The sequence below is a fragment of the Vombatus ursinus genome, unplaced genomic scaffold (genome assembly GCF_900497805.2).
Source record: "Vombatus ursinus unplaced genomic scaffold, bare-nosed wombat genome assembly UNPS02014807.1, whole genome shotgun sequence".
Taxonomy (NCBI): Eukaryota; Metazoa; Chordata; class Mammalia; order Diprotodontia; family Vombatidae; genus Vombatus; species Vombatus ursinus.
The window spans coordinates 59,437,135-59,457,775 of record NW_020954585.1 but is presented as its reverse complement, the minus strand read 5'-3'; the positions used below and the strand labels follow the sequence as shown (position 1 = coordinate 59,457,775).

At 36.4% G+C, this 20,641-nt stretch overlaps 1 protein-coding gene across 1 annotated transcript in view; it reads left to right on the top strand.

Moving 5' to 3' along the window:
* Positions 1-19,989, top strand: part of LOC114052271 (serine/threonine-protein kinase LMTK2-like) — a 108,018-nt gene extending 88,029 nt beyond the window's left edge. The window contains exons 10-14 of the mRNA XM_027874809.1: positions 938-1,087; positions 2,452-5,458; positions 13,924-14,056; positions 14,304-14,543; positions 15,696-19,989. Coding sequence (XP_027730610.1) covers positions 938-1,087; positions 2,452-5,458; positions 13,924-14,056; positions 14,304-14,543; positions 15,696-15,724 — 3,559 coding nt within the window. The 3' untranslated portion in view covers positions 15,725-19,989. The remainder of the gene's footprint in view (positions 1-937; positions 1,088-2,451; positions 5,459-13,923; positions 14,057-14,303; positions 14,544-15,695) is intronic.
* The last annotated feature ends 652 nt before the right edge of the window (positions 19,990-20,641 follow it).

Here is a 20,641-nt window from a genome sequence, read left to right as displayed (position 1 = left end):
GGTCTTCTCTTCAGGCCATGGCAGCAGGAAGAAGGGGTTCAGTGATAGTCTTTTGGAGAAGCTGCTCCTTGGCCTTATCCATTCAGCTCTAACTCTGCTGTCTCTGCCCTAACTGGTATGGGAAATGATAGCCTCCTTTACGTAGCAGCAGATCCTCCTATACAAGGACAACCTGTCTACTAGGGCAGCTCAAAACAGAACAGGTAAATAGTATTTTACAGGGAGTGATAGAGACTCAGGCTAGCACATCTGATTTATTTCCTACCTCTGATGTCACAGGCAGGAAGGCACCAGGGATTGGCTAGTGAGCATGGAACATAGAAGTTTCCAGCTTAGAATGTTCCAGCATGGAAGATTCCAGAAAAGGGAAGGCATATGGAGGGGCAGGGCTGCACACAAGTTTTATGGATCTCAAAAAGGCTTCTAAAACAAAAAATTACCACCCTACGGTCCTGGGTTTTTTCTTTGTATGTGCCCTATTGCCTTTGTTTTGTTCCATGCTACAGACTATACCTTTAAGTATGACCATTCAGTCATTTTATAAATGTGTCCTGTTGTTCACAAGGAGGAATAGGGAAGGAGGTATAAATGGATCAGTGCAAATCTGTCCTTGCTACTGTGTCGTCTTCATATATCAAAGCACATATTAACAATGAGGAGGAAATGTGCTAAACTCACACTTTTGTTCATGGTATTATTATTGTGATGCTAGGTCCAGGATTGTCATGAGTTCTTATTCTTTGTTTATGATTTAGTGTAAACCATCAAGAAATCTTGCAGTGCTGGTTGGTATAGAGGGATTTTGCTGTGTCACTTTAAAAAAAAAAGTTTAAAATGGCAAAATGTCCAATACATATTGTCCAATACGTATAGAAGCTTAGGTGAAAAAAAATTGTGGAAAAATCTGATAATCCTTTCATTTTTTTCCCTTGTCTAGGTCACTGGGTGTAACACTTTGGGAACTCTTTGACCATGGTGCTCAGCCTTATGCATACCTTTCTGATGTCGAAGTTCTCCAGCAGGTCATAAAAGAGAGGGACACAAAGCTCCCTAAACCACGACTGGAGCAGCCCTATTCAGAAAGATGGTAACCTTTGGTTTTACTTTGTTGGCTTTCATATAATTAGATGTTCTGAACATGTTCCCATTATGTTCATTTTGGAGGAATTATAGTTGTGAAAAGCCACTGTTTTGTGTATGGTTGTTTTTGGTTGTTTTTAATTGTTTTTAAACATCACTGTACACTAAAAAGCTTAGCTAACATTCTACTTACTGTTTTTAACTGACCTTTTTTCTTCTTTAAAGCACAATATGTTTTTTCTTGAGGTAGTAAATTGTGTTGAATTTTTAGGCAATATTGAGTTGTTGATGTAGTAGGGGACTTGAATCTGGAATAATTAGAAATAAAAACAAAGGAAATCATCTGGTTTTCATTACCTTTTGTCTTTTTTGGACAAAAATAAAAAGCAATTAAGAGTACTGTTAAAATTATAATAGTTATCTATGTAGTATTTTATGGGTTTAGAAATTATTTTCCATGTAACCTTGTTAAGTAAATGTTGATTGATTGAAAGAATTATTCCCACTTTACAGATTAGAAAATGAAGCTCAAAGAGCTCTTAATTGACTTGCTGAGCTACCTAAGGGGCCTTGGAGTTAAGATTCAAGCTTAGGTTTCCTAAAACAGATTTTTTGCATATAAAAAAATAGAGATGAAAACTCATTTGCATCAGTTACATTGTAAGGGGTTTGTACAAAAGAATTGCTTCTTTTTCATGAGATTATTTTATCCTGTGCTTTGTAACACTATAGACTTGAGCCCCACAGTTTTCCTTGCCTAAAGTTTACCATATAATCTTGAGTTATAACTTAAGATACTGACTTTGGTCAGGTAAACCTTTTACTTTGGACTTTGTGTTCTCCCCCATTTTTCTCCTCTTTTTTCTTCTCCCAAGTTACGTTGTATGCTTTATGCAGAAAGAATAATACATGGCAAGAATTATATCATTGTCAATTCTTTACTGGAAAGAGAACAAGTAAAGGACACTTGTCTGTGCTAGATTCGCTTAAATCGAAATGAATCTACTTAAAACATAAAAGAATGTTTCCCAAATAGAATGTCAATTTTTTGGAGTAGAAAACTACAATTAAATCTAAATTTAATTTAACTAAATGGATTTGGGATTGGGTAGTTCCCATAAAAAACTAATGATCAGGCAAAAGAATTGAAAGCAGACTTAAAGAAATGTCATTCTGCCAAAAACTCAGGCTGGATTTTTATGCCTGTTCTTTCCCCTCAATATCTTGATTGAATTGAATCTCAAGAATTAAAGAATAAAAATTGTCCAGGGGGGTGTGAAGGTCTTCTATTGAGATGGGAATTTGCAAAGATTTAGCTTTGTTATTTTATTATTTTATCTATAAATACAATAATTGCCTTTTATTTTTCAGGTATGAAGTTTTGCAGTTCTGCTGGCTACCACCAGACAAGAGACCAACAGCAGAAGAAGTACATAGACTACTAACTTACCTTCGTATGCAAAGCCAAAGGGACTCTGAAATTGACTTTGAGCAGCAGTGGAATGCTCTTAAACCAAATACCAATAACAGAGAGAGTTCAAGTAATGCTGCATTCCCAATACTTGACCATTTTACCAGGGATAGACTTGGTCGTGAAATGGAAGAAGTCCTCACAGTAACTGAAACAAGTCAGGGACTTAGTTTTGAGTATGTCTGGGAGGCAGCCAAACACGATCATTTTGATGAGCACAGTCAGGTCAATCCTGATGAGGCCATGTCATATACAAGCGTCTTTTTTCCAGTCGATGTTTTTGAGAGTTCACTCTCAGAGCCTGGACAAGGAAAGCAAGATGAAAGTGGCCAAGATGGGTCACTCAGGGCACCGGGGGTAGTCCCCGTTTTTGATGCCCACAACCTTTCTGTTGGGAGTGATTATTACATCCAGTTAGAAGAAAAAAGTGGTGGCAGCTTGGATCTTGATAACCAATCAACAATTCTCACTACAGAAGTGGATAATCCTGACACTGTAACTGATCAGAGTTCCCAATTCATGGTACTCAGGGATCTTGATGATGGGGAATCAAATACCGATGGAGATTTTTTTCACTACACTGGAGATCCTAAAGATATTGGTATACCTGAAGATTCACATGTTGCCAGTGTCCCTGAAAGCCCTTTCAGTAATATATTTAATGAGCTTGATAAATCAGAGGATTTGCACAGTCATCAAAAAATATTTGATTTATCAGAACTAAATGGGATTCATGCTGAATTTAAACCAGCTACTCTCAGCCCAAGCTTAGATGTGCCCAAAGAGACACTAGTAACTGGCCATCTTGAAAAAGAGACAGGCGATAATATTTTTGATCATGATGCCGTTTGTTTATCTGAAAATCTTGTCCATCAGAATGATTTTGACCCACTGGATATTCAAGAACTGTCAGAAAACTTCTTGTTTCTTCAAGAGAAAAACTTAATAAAAGATAAATCTATGAAAGAACATGCAAGTGATCTCCAAACAGAATTAGAAAAGGCAGGTTTTACAGGGAATATGTTAGAATCTTCGCATAGAAATTCTTTAGACATTGAGCTTAACTTCATTGCCAATAAATCAACCTTGTCTTTGTTACAGGATAATGCAAAACCTGAAAGTAAAGAAGAGTGCATAATGCCTTTAGGAGAAAATTTGAATGTCTCTTTGCAGTCTTCTCCAGAATTGCAAAAAACATTTAACTTGCCCAAAACAGAAGAAAAGGCTTGTGGTATACATCCAGATTCTGTTCTGTTTCAAGAAGAAACCAAACCCACGTGTTTAAATGTTGTTGCCTGTGATGATAGCCCCAAGCAAGAGATAAGTCCAAGCATTAAGACTGCCTTGGTTGAAGTGCTATCCAGTGATATGGTATCAGAGAACATTGAAAGTGGATCACATGACATTTCCCCCAAAAGTGAAAAATCCACAAATACCGCCAAAAGTGAACCTCTTCATTTTGATGAAGAAACTGCCTGTAATATAAATATGGAGATATGTCTTCCAGAAGAAATGAACCAGGACTTGGAAAACAAGTCCCCTTTAGGAGACCATAATGCTAGAAGTTTGCTAGAGAAAGAAAATGAAACTCTAGGGATTTCAAATCAGCTTACTTATAAAGAAGCACCAAAAGAAGTAGGCTTGATATCTGCCCTTTCTTCTGATTCTGCAAGCCAAGACAGTCTCTTGGAAGACAGCCTCTCAACACCCATGCAGACATCTGAGCAATCTGTAGAAACACCAGATTCTTTGGATTCATTAGACGTCCATGGGGTTTTAGATGCTTTAGGTACTCAGAGTCCTCAGAAACTTGTGCCACCTGATAAACCTGCTGACAGTGGTTATGAAACAGAGAATCTGGAATCCCCAGAATGGACTTCCCATCCTGCTGTTGATGATGCTGCAAATACAGGTGCCACATTAATTGATGATGGCACTCTTACTGCTTTGCCTCCCAATCCAGTTATCATAATTTCAGATGAAGCAGACAGCAACAAAGATTTTGACTTGACTTCAAAGACATTAGCATGCAGTACTCAAAACTCCTATCGAGACTCTGCCTATTTTTCTGATAATGATTCTGAGACTGATAAGAAAAACGAGGATGTCGCAGGAAACAAGGCACTGGCCTTGTTTACAAAAGATCAGCCTCAAAGGGGTGTATCCAACGCTGAACAGAGTTGTGACTCCAAGCATAATTGTTGTGAAGAGAGAGTTAACCAAAGCTCTTTATCTGGTTTGCAAAACACCAGTGAACCAGAATTACAAGACACATTAGAGCTGGAACAGACTGCCATTCCCAGACAGATTGATGTGGCTGAATTGGAAGCTGAAAATTCTTTGACTCTTATCGCAAGTTCAGAGTGTAACTATAGCGAAGAATTTGACGTTCTAGATGATCATTGCTGCAATCGCACTTCTACTGGCACCAATACTGATGAATTACTTGCCTACACAAACGCTACCTTTTGTTCTGGAAACCCTTCAGCAATGGCAGGGGCCACCTTTTCAACAGACTTGATGGGAGATAAGTCCTTATCCAGCTATTCTGAGGGGCCCAAGTTGAAGGAGCCAGATATTGAAGGAAAATACCTGGGGAAACTCGGTGTTTCAGGAATGATTGATATATCAGAGGATGGAATAGATGCAGATGAAGAGGATGAAAATAGTGATGATTCTGATGATGACCTGAGGGCTTTTCATCTTCACAGTCTCAGTTCTGAATCAGAAGATGAAACAGTACATCCAGTGCCAGTGATACTGAGTAATAATGATGATGGGAAACACTTACGGAGTTTACTGAAACCACCTATGTCTGTTGGAAGTGACAAGCTACCTGATAATTGGAGAAAGGATAAGAAGGCAGTAACATTCTTTGATGATGTCACAGTCTATCTGTTTGATCAGGTATCCATAATCTTCTAAATTCTTACTGGAGAATTTTTTTTAATGTTTAAAAATTAGTCATGTCAGGGGTTCAAAATATAAAAATGAATCTACTTAGAAAATTCTTGCCATTTTGAAGCTCTTATAACTTTAGCATCATCATTTTATTACCGTTGGGCAATTAGTCTCATCACTTTGTAGCATCATAATGTAGGCATGAAATCAGATTAAATTGAGGGACCACAGATCCAGGTTCTTTTTCTCATTTCACCAAATGGCCTCACCACCAAAGTGCCTCTGTTTCATATATTAAAAATTGCAAATAATATTTAATCCTTACTCAGCAGAACTAATGCACAGATGATTTAAACCTTTACATGTTTGTGACTCCCAGAGAGTACCATAGATAATAAGCATAAGGTAAGCTAAAGTAAAATATTCTCTGGATAACGTTTTTCTGGATCTCTGTCTTCTGAATCAGTTGAGTTACATTAGCCAAGATCATTGTACTCTGTGGTTAGGTGATTTCTATTAAGAGCATATTATGTAAATTAAACTCAGACAACTAACAAAAATAATAAGGTTACAGCAGCTAATTTTTTCTAATTCCTAATAACATGCCCTTTGGAAAAAAGTAAGGTAAGGGTAGGGATTTGGGCCTAGCTGTTGGGGAAAGGGATTAATAATTAGCACTGTAGTAACTATTGTGGTAGTGGCCGTGAGAATGGCTTCCAAAAGGAAGAAGATTATTGATCATAGATTTAGATGGAAGAGACTGGAGAAGTCATCAAGTCTCACTCTCTTTTTTTATAAATGAGAAATTTGAGGTCCAGGGAGATTGTGACTTCCCAAGACCACACAAATACTAAGTGGCAGAATCAGGATCTGAATTCAAATCATTCTGACTCTGAGTCCAGCATTCTTTCCACTCATCACTATCTGTCTTAAGCTTTGTGATATTTCTACCTCTTGATATCAATATTTCAGTGTTATACCCTGTTTAAGGGGGCCAGTTCAATTCAATAAGCATTAATTAAGGCCTCCTATGTGCAAAAGCACGTGTTAGACCCTGGGGATACAAAGACAAAACAAACAAACAAAAGATCCCTAGCTTAAAGGAATTTACCTTGTACTGGGTGGATACAACATGGAGAAAGATAAATATGTATGTTACTTTTGAGGAAGGAAAGAGCATAAAGCATTTATTAAAAGCTTGCTGTGTGCCAAATGCAAGTAAAAAGAAAGACATCCTAATTGAGGAAGATAACAAGAAAGGGAGGGGCAAAGAAGCAATCCAGAGGGTCAGGATGAGCCAGGTTTGAAGTGAGTATGGCTGTGTTGGATACTTCCTCAAAAGGAGGTCTCAGGGGAAGAGTTCTCTAATTGGGGGAAGAAGCCATGAGGTGTAATGGTATTGCCAACATGAGGCAGCTGCTGGCTCAGAGGTGAAATACGCCAGAGAGTAATGGGCCATGCTGATACAGTATGAAGACTAGGGGGAATTAGAAAATAGTTCTCATTAGAGATAACTCATGAGCATGAGCTGAGCTTTGAAGGAAGTCAAGAATGCCAGTAGATGGAGGTAAGCAGTGAATACATTCTAAGCACAGATGGCAGGCAGCCTATGCATAGGCACAGAAACTGGAGAGAAGATATCAGTTCAGGGAACAGCAAGTAGACCAGTTTGTCTGGAATGTGTAAAGAACAGCTAGGTGGCCCCGGGGATAGAGTGCCAGGCCTAGAGTCAAGAAGACTCATCTTCTTGAGTTCAAATCTGGTCTTAGACACTAACTGTGTGACTCTGCGCAACTCACTTAACCCTGTTTGCCTCAGTTTCCTCATCTGTAAAATGAGCTGGAGAAGGAAACGGCAAACCACTCCAGTATCTTTGCCAAGAAAACCCCAAATGGGGTCACAGAGAGTTGGACATGCCTAACAGCATCAACATAATAGCTGAAGGGAGAGGAGTAAGATGCAGTCAGTAAGCCTAGAAACATAGGCTGGAGCCAAATTGTGTAGGGCTTTACATGCCAAGGGGAGGAGTTTTATTTCATCCTGAAAACAATTATAAGCCATTGAAGGTTCCTGAGTAAGGAAAATTACATTCTTTAGAAGGCAATTTTAATTACTGTGCTTAATTTCACAAATAGCTTGACATTGAGATATAGTGCTTCTATTTCTGAATAGTCTTGAGTTGAGGTCATCTCTGTGACTTTTGATTTACCTATTTATAAATCAGACTTGCCAGATGGGTTGTAGTTCTTGCCAGAACTACATCTACAGAATATGCTGAGGCATTATCCTCCTTGAAATTCAGTCTCTATGAAATTGTTTGGCTTCTTTTGGCCATTTATAAAAGAATCACATTTTCTTTCCTCTTCTACACAGTGTCTTCCTGCTTAGGGACAGGCTTCCTCAGTGTCCACTGTAGCACAGGTGTCAGACTGGAGACTGAGAAAAACCCAGAACCAGATTAAAATGCAATTGGGAAATGTTTAGCAAAATAAAAATACAGTATAACGTGGGTCATGTTAATTTGTGGTTTTCTAAGTCAGTGTGGGGCCCACAGGGATCAAGATTCCTTGTGCTAGGGCAACAAAAGGATTCCTTGCTCTTTCTACTTTTCCTCTGCCTGTCCCCGCTTTGTTGCACAGAAGCCCATTTTCTAAAGCTTCCTTCAAGCTTTCCATTAGGATCTGCCTGCTCTCAACCTGTGGTGCCTTTTAATCTCAGCAGTTCTCTTTTCCCTGTAGTGTTGCATATAGTTTAAAACCAAAGCAGCTCACATTTATGTAGGTTTATAATGTGCTTTCTCCACAACAACCCCTTGAGGTATAGGTATTCCTAGAATTGTTCCTATTTTACATTTGAAGAAACAGACTCGAAGAGTTTAATTTTTGTTTTTATTAAAAAACCTTTTAAAATTTAAATACAAAGTAAGAAAAGAAAAAGAAGCTTTGCCATGTACACAGCAGAATGTAAGAGAGGATTCAAAATATACAGCAATAAATTTCTATTTCAAGAAAGCCTATATAATAAATACTACACATTGTATTCCAAGCTGCCCATCTTTTCTTTGCTTCCTTGTAAGTTTTCTTTTGTTCCCTACTGTTCTTCTTTCCCTCTTCCTCCCCCCCAAGAACGTTACAATTAGGTATGTATACATACATACATATATGTATACACACACATAAACATACATACCTACATGCATACATATGCATACATATATGTATATTTGTGCATGTATGTACATACATACCCTTACATACTCGTACATATGCTTAGTATCTCTAATCCTATTCATATATAGATATATACATTCATATGCATCTGTGTAAGACCATACTATACTTGTTTGTCTTCTGTTTCTCTGAAGGTGGATAACATCTTCCTTCATAGGTCCAAGTCTTTCCATGTTTTTCTAAGCCCATCATCTCATTTCCTATACCACAGCAATATTCCAACCTTATACTGTTTGGTTATTTTAAATAGTCTAAAACAATTTTGATTAATATAGCTGACATATAGTGTAGTTTCCCTTTTTTTTCTCTTTTGATTAAATCTATTTTAGCTTTAATTTTCTGAGATCATGTTTATTACCCCTGCTTTTTTTTTTCCCCTACTAAATTCAACTCCTGATCTTTATTTTATGTTTGTGTGTATCTCCTGTTTCTTATCCCCTCTAATTCTTCTACTTTACTTCTTTCTACCTGCTACTTTGCCCTCCTATTACTTAGCCTACTCCTCCACCAAAGATCCTTCCCTTATCTTCTCCCCCTACCCTGAAATCCCTCCCTTATCCTCTCCCCACTCCCTATCCCTTTAGCCTTTTACTTTTTTCTGAATTTAGAAGATTTTTATGCTCTTCCAGATATATATGTATTGTTCCCTCTTTAACCCATTCACAGTGAGAGTAGGGTTCCAGAACTACCAGCCCTCTACCCCATCTAATTTCTCTATGTCAGTTCTTCTAGCACCTCATTTGTATAAGATAATTACTCTCTTTATCTTTTCCTAGACAGTTTCCTTTTTAGTTTCACATCATACTTAGCTCTACCCCAATCTTTCTTTTGAACTACCCAATTTTACATTTCCTTGTATAAAAAGTAAACAGTCTGTCCTTATTGAGTTCCTTGTAATTACTTTTTTATGTTTACCTTATATTTCTCTTGGATCTCATATGTCAAATTTTCTTTTGATTTCAGGTCTTTTTACACCAAAATCCTGAAAGTCTGGCAGTTCATTAAATGTGTGTGTGTGTCTCTCTCTCTTTCTTTTTTTTTTTTTTTTTTTTCGTCCATTCAGGATTATGCTTAACTTTACTGGATGTGCTAGTTTTGGCCACAACCTCAGGTCTTTTGCTCTTTGATATATAGTGTTCCAACACCTCCAGTTTTTTTAAGTAGCCACTGCTAGGTCTTGTGTGATTCTGATTGTGGCTCCACCATATTTGAATTGTTTTGGGGTTTTTTTTTCCTTGTTGCTTGTAATATTTTCTCCTTGAGTTGGGGTTTCAGAATCTGGCTATGATATTCCTGTAGATTTTCCCCGTAGCATCTCTTTCAGGTGGTAATTGGTGGATTTTTTCTATTTCTACTTTCCCCTCTTGTTCTAATACTTCAGAATAGTTTTCTTTAATTACTTCTTGTATTACTGTATCAAGATTTCACTTTTGGATTGTAGCATTCAGGTAGTCTGATTATTCTTGTGTTTTCTTGATCTGTTCTCCCGATCACTTGTTTTTCTTATGAGATGTTTCACTTTCTCTTCTATTTTTTCATTCTTTATATCTTGTTTTGTTATTTCTTGGTCTCTTATAACATTGCTGGCTTCCCCTTGCCCATTTCTAATTTTCAAGGAGCCATTTTCTTCCTTAAGATTCTAAATCTCCTCTTCTAGTTGGTTGGCTTTATTTTCGTAATCTTTTTGTTTTTCTTGAATTGTTCTTTTTTTTTATTTTTCCTCAATCTCATTTGATTTTTAGTTTTTTAAGTTCTTCTATGAATTCTTTTGGGGCAGGTGACCATTTGACATTACTCTTTGGGGTAGAAGAGACTTTTTTAAAAAAAAATTTTTAATTAATTTATTTTTAGTTTTGGACATTCACTTACATAAGCTTTTGAGTTTTAAATTTTCTCCGCCTCCCTCCCTCATCCCTCCCCAAGGTGGCATGCAATCTGATATAGCCTCTATATGTACATTCTTAGTAACGTATTTTCACATTAGTCATGTTGTGAAAGAAGAATCAGAACCAAAGGGAAAAACCTTGAGAAAGAAAAAAAGAGAAAATAGTATGCTTTGATCTGCATTCAGACTCCATAGTTCTTTCTTTGGATCTGGATAGCATTTTCCACCATGAGTCTTTTGGAGTTGTCTTAGATCTTTGTGTTGCTGAGAAGAGCTAAGTCTATCAAAGTCAGTCATCACACAGTGTGGCTGTTACTATGTGCAATGTTCTCCTGGGTCTGCTCACTTCACTCAGCAATCAGTTCATATAAGTCCTTCTAGGTTTTTCTGAAGTCTACCTGCTCATCATTTCTTATAGCACAACAGTATTCCGTTACATTATATACCACTACTTGTTCAGCCATTCCCCTGTTGATGGGTATCCCCTCAATTTCCAATTCTTGGCCGCCACAAAAAGAGCTACTAGAAATATTTTTGTACATGTGGGTCTTTTTCTCATTTTTATGATCTCTTTGGGATGTAGCCCTAGAAGTGCTGTTGCTGACTCAAAGGGTATGCACAGTTTTATAGCCTTTTGGGCATAGTTCCAAATTGCTCTCCAGAATGGTTGGATCAGTTCACAACTCCACCAACAATGTATTAGTATCCAGTTTTCCCACATTTTCTCCAGCGTTTATAATTTTCCTTTTGTATTAGGTGTGATGTGGTTCCTAAGAGTAGTTTTGATTTGCAATTCTCTAATCAATAGTGATTTAGAGCATTTTTTCATATGATTATAGATAGCTTTACTTTCTTCATCTGAAAACTATTCATATCTTTGTCTATTTATCAATTCAGAAATGACTTGCATTCTTATAAATTTGACTTAGTTCTCTATATATTCTGGACATGAGGCCCTTATCAGAGACATTGGTTGTAAAAATTCTTTCCCAGTTTCCTGCTTCCCTCCTAATCTTGGTTGCTTTGGCTTTATGCAAAAACTTTTCAATTTAATGTAGTCAAAATTATCCATTTTGCATTTCATAATGTTCTGTATCTCTTGTTTGGTCATAAATTCTTCGGTTCTCCATAAATCTGACAGGTAAACTATTCCTTGCTCTTCCAATTTGCTTATAGTATTTTGACTTTATTTTGGTATATGGTATAAGATACTGATCTGTGCCCAGTTTCTACCATATTATTTTCCAATTTTCCCAGCAGTTTTTGTCAGATAGTTCTTATCCCAAAGCTGGGGTCTTTGGGTTTATCAAACAGTAGGAGAGACTTGTATTGCTTCAGTGTCCTTTGAAGAGGAACCCCAGTCTTCTGTATTCCCACAGTAACTTTCTGTGGTTGGGTTCTTTCTCCTTAGCCTGCTCATTTTTTTTTTTTTAATTTGGAGAAGCTTGTTATTGTAATCACTTCAAACCCTTTTGCGTTCACCGGCGTGGGCTGGTTCCTTCTCCCCTCAGGCACCCTGTCTTGGCTGCATATCTGAGCCTGGCATCCCTTATCAACAGAGGTTCCCTCAATAATCTTTCCCTGCTCAAACACCCATTTCCCCACATTGTCCAGGAGGTGAAAATACTGTGACTGGGGCCAAGGCTACCTTCTAACCCAGTTAGCCCCAGGTTGCTGTTTCAGCAGAACTAGCTTACAGGTGTTTACTCTTCACAAGGACCAAATCTTAGTTCTGGGATTTTTCTTTGGATCTTCTCCTGATTGTCCCAGGAGGACCAATGTTCTGCCCCAACTCTTGTTACTGCTCTATGTTTGCCCTGAGGCATTATTTTGTCTTGTTTGTGGGAAAAATTCAGAGTGCTTGGAATTTTCTGACCTTCTCCACCATATTCCCAGAATCCTCTCTCAAAGAGCTTAATTCTGTTCAAGATGATACAACTAGCAAATGTTGGTGCCTGAATTCAAATCTCTCTCACAGTGCTCTTTCCATGCCATACGTGTTTTAAAAATATGGTTGCTGCCTTTTAAATTTTTTCTTATTTCTGCCTACTTTGATCGTGAATACAGATATGATATAAGGACAATGCAAAAGGCCTGGAGTCCATGTCGTTTGAGGAGTAGTTGGGGGGGTTGGGGGGTGTTGATAGCTGCCTTCCAACATGTAAGAGGCCGTCATGTGCAGAAAGGGCCAGAATGTGTAGAGAGCAGAGCCAGGAAATGGGTAGATGTTGAAGAGACGCAAATTTAGGTTTGATGTCAGGAAAAACTTCCCTAACAATTAGAGAAGGCCAGAAGTGGCTGTGGCTGCCTTGAGAGGTAGTTAAGTTTCCTTTTCTCAAAGGTCTTCTGGCAGAGGTTAGACAATGACTACCTGTTATGGTGTAGTCAGGATTTCTTTTGAATGTGAGTTGGTCCCTTCCAACTTTGAAATATTGTTTCTGTGATTCAGATTTGATGTTACATTTATTAGTTTTAAGCTTGGAAACCTATATGTAACTTTTCAATGTTTAAAAAAAAAAAAGATGCCATCATGGTAAGTGAGGATTGTACAAAGCAATTCACTTGAGATTGGGAAGTGAAGGTTATGTTAATGGATTTTAAAAATACAGAAAAATCAGATGATGTCATACAGTGGCATAATAAAGTGTTAGGATAGAAGAAATCAATTAGAGAGTTTAGAAATTAAGACACAAATCGAATATTCTTTAGCTCTTCTTTTGATTCTGTTTTTATTTTTTTTTCCTGGTTTGTGTGGCCAAGAGTTTCATTTTCTTTTGCCTGATTAGTTTATTTGCTATTATTTATTTGACCTTCTATTAACCCCCCCTTTTAGTTTTACTTTCACTTTTGTTTTTAGTTAACTAAAGAATCCTGGTAAAAAATGAAATTCCTTTTTCTATTAAAGAGTAGAAAGAAAACTTAAATCCTTGGTTGGAAGGACTCATTAGATAACCCACAAAAATTAAAATTTCTCCATTATACTCTGTGTGTGAATTGCAGGCTTATCTTAACTTTTTTCATGGAACACTCAAACAAAATTCTGATAAGTAAATAATGTAATTATTTTATCAATATGTCTTTGTTGAGCACCTGCACATCCAAAGCATTCTGTTAGATGCTGTGGGGATTCAAAGCAATGTAAAATACAATTTCTGACCTCAAGAACCTTACAGTTTAGTTGGAGAAAGAACATACATATTCCAGGTAGATGTGGACAGGCAAAACAAAGACAAGGCAGGGAAGAGAACACACAAAAAATGTTGTAGACCAAGTTGTTGACTAAAACTGATGACTGATGTGATTTTTTTTCCCCCTTTTTTCCATGTAGTATATAATTAGAATTTTTATTTCCTTAGGAAACACCAACCAAAGAGCTGGGACACCAAGGAGCAGAAGCAAATAATCAGAACTCTAATAGTGCAGCACCATCATTAGGTCCCAATTACTTGAACAGGTTTACAAACTCAGAAAGTTCAACTGATGAAGAAGGTATTTTGAAAATCTGAGATAAGCTTTAAAATGTGATGTTTATCAGTTCATTTGTTTTCTCACAAATACTTAATGTTGCCTGACAATTTATCTCTGCTAAGAGAATTTTCATTTCAGTACACATTTTTTTTTGTTAATTATTGGTCAGCAAATTTTATTGTGTGTAATATGCAGAGTACTATGTATTTGGATTCTTTTCTTATGAATAATCAAGAAGCAGTTTCAAAACCAGAATTTTTTTTTTTAGGTGGAGGTTTTGAATGGGATGATGACTTCTCTCAAGAGTCTTTTATGGCAAAAACAGCAGAAAACCTTGGTTCCAAGCCCTCTCTTCAAACATCAAAGTACTTTTCTCCTCCTCCGCCATCTAGAAGTATTGAACAAAGTTGGTCACATGCATCGCCTTATTCCAGGTTTTCTATCTCTCCTGCCAACATTGCAAGTTTTTCTCTTACACATCTTACAGATTCAGATATTGAACAAGGAGGTGAGTGCCCACGTGACAGTGGGTACCTGTGCAATTGGGTCCACGAGTGTGGGAGATTTGGGAAGATGTTAATTCTTTGTTAAAGAAGGCAAGCCAACTAATATGGTAGAAGTTACTATATGAATACAGGTTTATTTCAAAGTATCTTGTTTCTTACAGAAAATTCTTAATAAGATAATCACAAGCCTTAGATCTTATTCCACAAGCTAACTTCTTTTTATCCTGTCTGTTCCATTCCACAAGCTGAGTGTATTCAGTAAAACCAGATATGCCAAATGTCTGGTGGGGATTTTTAGGTTCCCTTTCACCAGAATGAACAGAGCTCCCTGAGAGAGCAATGACCTGTTCCTCCCCGGTATCTTTCTGATCTTTGGTTTGAATTTTAAAAATAGCTCTGAATCATTGCCAGATGGGGCATGATATTCTCTTGCCCTTAAAAACCTTTTCTTCTCTCCCTGCTCTTTGAATACAGAAAGAAGAATACAAAGGATTGGTTTAAGCTCCTTAAACGTGGGGCATCTCTAATTCATGTTTTTGGTAACAGACCACACTTTGCTACAGTGTCTTTGAGGCACCTCCTTTTAGAATTCACTTTTGCTGTAAAGTGTTTTGTGAGGTTGTTTGGGTTTGGTTTTTTTTTTTTAAACTAATATCAATGTGCGGTAGATAGGGGTAGAAGTGAAGGGTCAGGGATACATATTAAATAATATCTTAGAATAAATACCACCTTTCATAGCTAGATTTAAAGATAAATGTTAATAGGTGCTCTGGCGTTGAGGTTTGCAAATCAAATAATTTCAAAGTAATATAAGAAGCTTTTATTTGTACTTGCGCTATATTTTACTTATACTGATTAGATAATACCAATTACCCAAGTAGTCCTACAAATAGGCAGATGTTTAGAGAACCTACCCAATTTTTTTGCATGCTTCAACCTGTGACATTGAACTAGATGTGTGAGTTAAACAGATGTGTTTCTTCTGTATGAGAGTACAGCAGGTGTTGCTTTAAAGCAGAAAAATGAGTCAAGTGCTAAGTCGTCAATTGCTTACTTTTCTACGTAATGCATTTGTGTTGAATTTGAACTAGAAAATTTTTACCCTACAAAAATTGTTTATCTTTATGTCATCTTATTGTCTTTTTACCACATAGGAAGCAGTGAAGATGGAGAAAAAGATTAAGTGGGTAGAATACTTTTTTTAAAATGAGAAACTGCTCATACAGGACAGCATGCCCACACTGATGGCCTGCACGGTATAAATACTGACAAACACAATTGTGTTCAGAAAGCCACTGTAGGCTTCTTCTGGAGTAAGAAGAGAAGAATCAAGAAACACAGAAAAGAAATGTTAAATAAGGACTTTTGATGTGTATTTGTAATGCGTGTTTTTAATCAGTGCAATTTGCTTTTCATTTGGAAGAGATGAATCTACAGCTGTTTTAAAAAAACTTGAAGTATTAATTCTTCAGACAATTGTAATTTGTAATAAACTTGTAAAGCAATTACACAACCTTCTGGTTATGTATGGGATTGTATCATATTCTTTTTATATTTTTCCATGTAGTTTATTCTATTTGAACCTACACCTGTCATAGAATTATACATAATTGTGTCTGTACAACAGGTGGCTGTGTCACTGAAACCGTATGAATGATAGTTGGTCAGTAGTGAGCCATATTTATTCTTGGGGGGGAAAGATCACTAAATACATATTACCTTGCTTTCTGTAATTGCACTATGGATATATGTTCCCAGAGTCCCCAACATTGTACAGAATCAGAATCGTAAATTATTCAAGGAAAATAAAGCAGGTCAAGCTAGGGCTGTTAACTAGTTTGATTTCTCCTGTTTTTATATTTTGTTTTCTATGCATGGTACTTGTAAAATTTAAATGAGTGTTACGCTGTTGTAGAATTTGCTGGAATCTTAAACCCAGTACCATTTTTCAAAATGATAAATGATTCTGAATGTTACAGTGTTCATGTTTTTATAGGAAATATTTTTGAGGAGTCTGAAAACACTGATCTGGGTTGCCAACTGAATCAAATGCATTTACGTTTTTTCTCTTAGAGTGACTTAAAAATATCAGGCTTCTTTCCAAATAGCTGAAGGGTCTTTCAACCAGTGATTCTTACTTTTTGTTTTTAAAGGGATGTGGAAACGATTTCACTCCTGAGCTCCCTAGAGTAAAAAATAAAGCTACTGTAAAATTTGGCCCAAATAAAATTTCTTAGCTTGTATTAACCAAATATGAGATTATTAAGTCAGATATTTCATAGTAATGTCATGAAGTTTTCTCAAAAATTAATTTAAAAGATCAGACTTATGGTGACAGTTTCATTCACCTTTGCTTTAAAAAGGCAGTGATACCAAAACTGAAAATGGGAAATGCAACCCCTGAAGTCTGTCTGCCTTAAAATAAGTACAAGTTAATTGCTGCTTACCCAGACTCCATCATTGGTTGATGTGAGCAGTTGAATAAATCAGCAGCCTCCCATGATGAACCTGGGTGACTCCAAATAGTTCTCCTGGATGGTCTGGCAGTCAGTCCATGAAATGAGTAATGTGGTGCAGTTTAAGGTGGCAGTTACCTTTACAATTGTGTTAGCTCAATCTTAGAGACCCTTCAGACATTGCTGTTATTGGCCTGAGCACACAGAAGTCATTTTCTTCTTTCTTTTTTTTTTTTTTTTTTAAAGCAGGGATTTGGGGAAAAATGCCACTAGATGGGCATGACCATAAGCTGGCCCCAGTGCTCATGGGACTGGGTATTTCCTCCTGGACTAAATCACGGTGCTGCTTTTTTATTAGTTTAAAAGCACTTGATTTTTAAGAGACTGGAATGCTCGAGACGCAGCTTTGTGATTGTTCAGAGAAGGGGGAAAGGGATTTACTCTAAAACAGACAATGTTTTATTTTTGAAAATTGATAATGGCCGCAGGTAAGCCTAGTGTCTAGCTTCCCCAAATACAATGTTTACAGTTGCCAAAAAGATGCAGTGATATTGTGCTGAGTGAAGAATCAAGTTCATGGTGAAGCCATTTATCGTAAGGGAAAGTTTGCCAGTCAGTGGGTTAGTTGATGCCATAGAACATTGTTCTTTATGTCAGCGAGTACTCCTAAGACCCAAGTATAAAAGCCTTACTGTCTTTAGTAAGTATGTTTTTACAGTCTCCACTACTCTAATAGCTTTGAAAACTTTGTTGGTCACAGTGTATGACTAAATGTTAAAAAATAGTTTAGACCAGTTGGCCACAACACCTTATAACTTATGATCTCAGTTGAGTAAAAATTTGCAAGTTTATGTAGTAAAATTTATGTACTACATGTACACATTGACTAATTTCTTGTAGTAGCATTAAATTTCCACAGGGGAAAAAAATTCAAAGTAGAGACTGTGACCCTTTTTAAAACCACTATTTGTTGTATACACTAAACACTTGCAGGAGTCCCCAAAGAGCATGAAATCCTGTTTCAGAAACTGTATTCATGTGTGTGTGTGTGTGTGTGTGTGTGTGTGTGTGTGTGTTTTCTTTTTAAATGACAGGGCATTAGAGTATGATTATGCCAAAATTAAACCTCAGCTCTGAATTTCTTGCTATGGACACTCCTTGAGTATTAGTAGTGAATGATATGTTTTATAGCTAATCACTGACCTAAATTGAGTAAAAAATGAGATGGCTGCTCTTATTTTACGAAGCTGTAACTATGGAGATTCAGCTTATACTGCTGACATCAGACATCAACAGATGTTAATTAAGCACCTACTAATACATTGTGGTAGATGCTAAAGATTCAAAGATCAAACAAAAAAAATTGCCTCTGCCCCCCAAGGAACCCATATGGTCAGCCCATCAAGATTTTCTTCAAACATTTAGGCAATTTCTTTTTCACTATGTATAAAGAGATTAGCCCAGAGCTTCCACTTAACAGACTTTTTTAAAAATTAGTACTAACCTGAGCCTCAATAAAGAGTTACTTCATTGAGTCTAAATGACATGTAACTAGTTGCCAAACATGCATCTTTATATGATCAATTTAGATTGGATTTTATGGAAAAATCTTACTATATTAGGATATGGAAGGTAGAATTTATTTACTAAATGTGTGTTAGCATAGTATTTTGAAATTTCAAGCAATACACAGTAGATGGTTCAATAAAATAGATTTATAGTTGTCAGCTCTGTGTTTGGAAATATTGGCATGTAGTTCATTGTTCAAATTTAGGGATTTTTTTGTTACAAGCAGTAGGATTTTTTTTAATGTTACTTGTTCTAAAACAGATTATGCAATTGAAAGTACATCATTGGGATCTTTCAGATTAGATAGAATTGGTTTATAATACTTGATCCACAACAGATATTCATTGCTAAACTTCCTTTTGATAGTTCAAAAAATATCCAATTTTAGGTTGCATCTTATTTTTTTCAGTGGTTTATTGCTGAATAGCTTGATTCAAGTAAACCTCATATTATCTGCCCTTTTAAAATTCCCTTTGTTGTCTCTCTAAAGCAGTTACCGAATTTTCTCAGATGACCCCATAATCAACCTAAAATAGAAATGCGTAAAAAGAACTTTCAGAATCTCAGATAACCTGATTTAGTGTTTATAAATTAGGACTTCAGGGTAGATAAACCACAGATGTGTTTAATTTGAAATAAAACATTCGGTAATCTGGCTTGTACATGTATAGATGGATGGGTAACCACTTTTGTAGACATGGGCTTATCGAGGCAAGGTTATTGTATATCTCTGCTGCACTAAAAATCCTTTCAAGCCACCTCCTTTTATTACTATTTTAAAGAGTAAATTTATAGGATTTAATGAATCTTTTTGAGTGTGTATTGAGGGGCTTGGCTAAAGGGAATAACTTCTAGTTTTGAACTATGTACTAAGCACTTCATTTAAAACATCAGAAGTGAATCAAGTGTTATAAATCCAATTGTTTGGATATGATGGGTAGCATCAACATATATTAGCCTTATGAGAAACAGCCTTAAAATAAGAATGGGGTGTACAAAATAACTTCAGCTTTAAGTCACAAAAACAATATTCTGAGATATTAATGGTATTAGTTCAAGTCTTTGATTTGAAAAACAAAAGTTCTGTAATAAAAAGGACCTTAAAGATGTGTTGACAGTATTTGTGATACCAGCAGCCTGTTAAAGATGTGTTTGAATGACTTAAAATAATTTGGTTTTGTTTAATAAGTTCAGATTTGCACAGGCCTAGGTGTAACTTGATAATGGTACTGATGTATATATAATGTTGAATTATGTTTGTAAATGAGGAATTACGTAATAAAATCATAGGTATGAGGGTTTTCATATTGTAATTTAATACAGGTATATGAGGTTTATGGCAATATCATAGTTAATGAAATTTCAGGTCAAATTGTCTTTAAATTGTGTACATTTTTAAATTGTAAGATTTCTACTGTATATTGATCATGCATAGTGTGATTCAATAAATTGCTTGTAATTTAAAAACTATTTAATATTCAAAATAAAAAATATAGTTATATATTTATAATCTCTGTTTCTGTGGTCATTTACTATATCTTCACTGTAGGAGAAAAAAAGAACATGTCAATTCATAGAGTTTAGAGTGGTCCTGAATGTTCAGCGCCCCCCACCCCTTAGGATAGCATTGGACTGAATTGTCACAGTTGAATTAAGAATCTGTCCTATTTTGGGGAGCAGCTAGGTGGTGAAGTGGATAGAGCACCAGCCCTGGAGTCAGGAGGACCCGAGTTCAAATCCAGCTTCAGACACATAATACTTAACTAGCTATGTGACTCTGGGCAAGTCACTTAACTCCAATTGCCTCACCAAAAAAAAAGGAAAAAAAAGTCCTGTTTTTCGGGAGCTCATCAGAAGGCTTCTGTGTCTCTGGGTAACAATAATGCTTTCCAAGATGGTCAGTACTCTCCTTATCTTTTGTCACTTTTGTTTAGGCCCTACAACTCTTACACTATGACTCCAGAAATATTTATGTAACCCACTAGGTACACTGTTTGTGTTAACATTAGTTAACTACTAATTCAGATACTAAACTAGATCTTTCTCTCATCAGTTTGGGAATTGCCTCCAGCAAT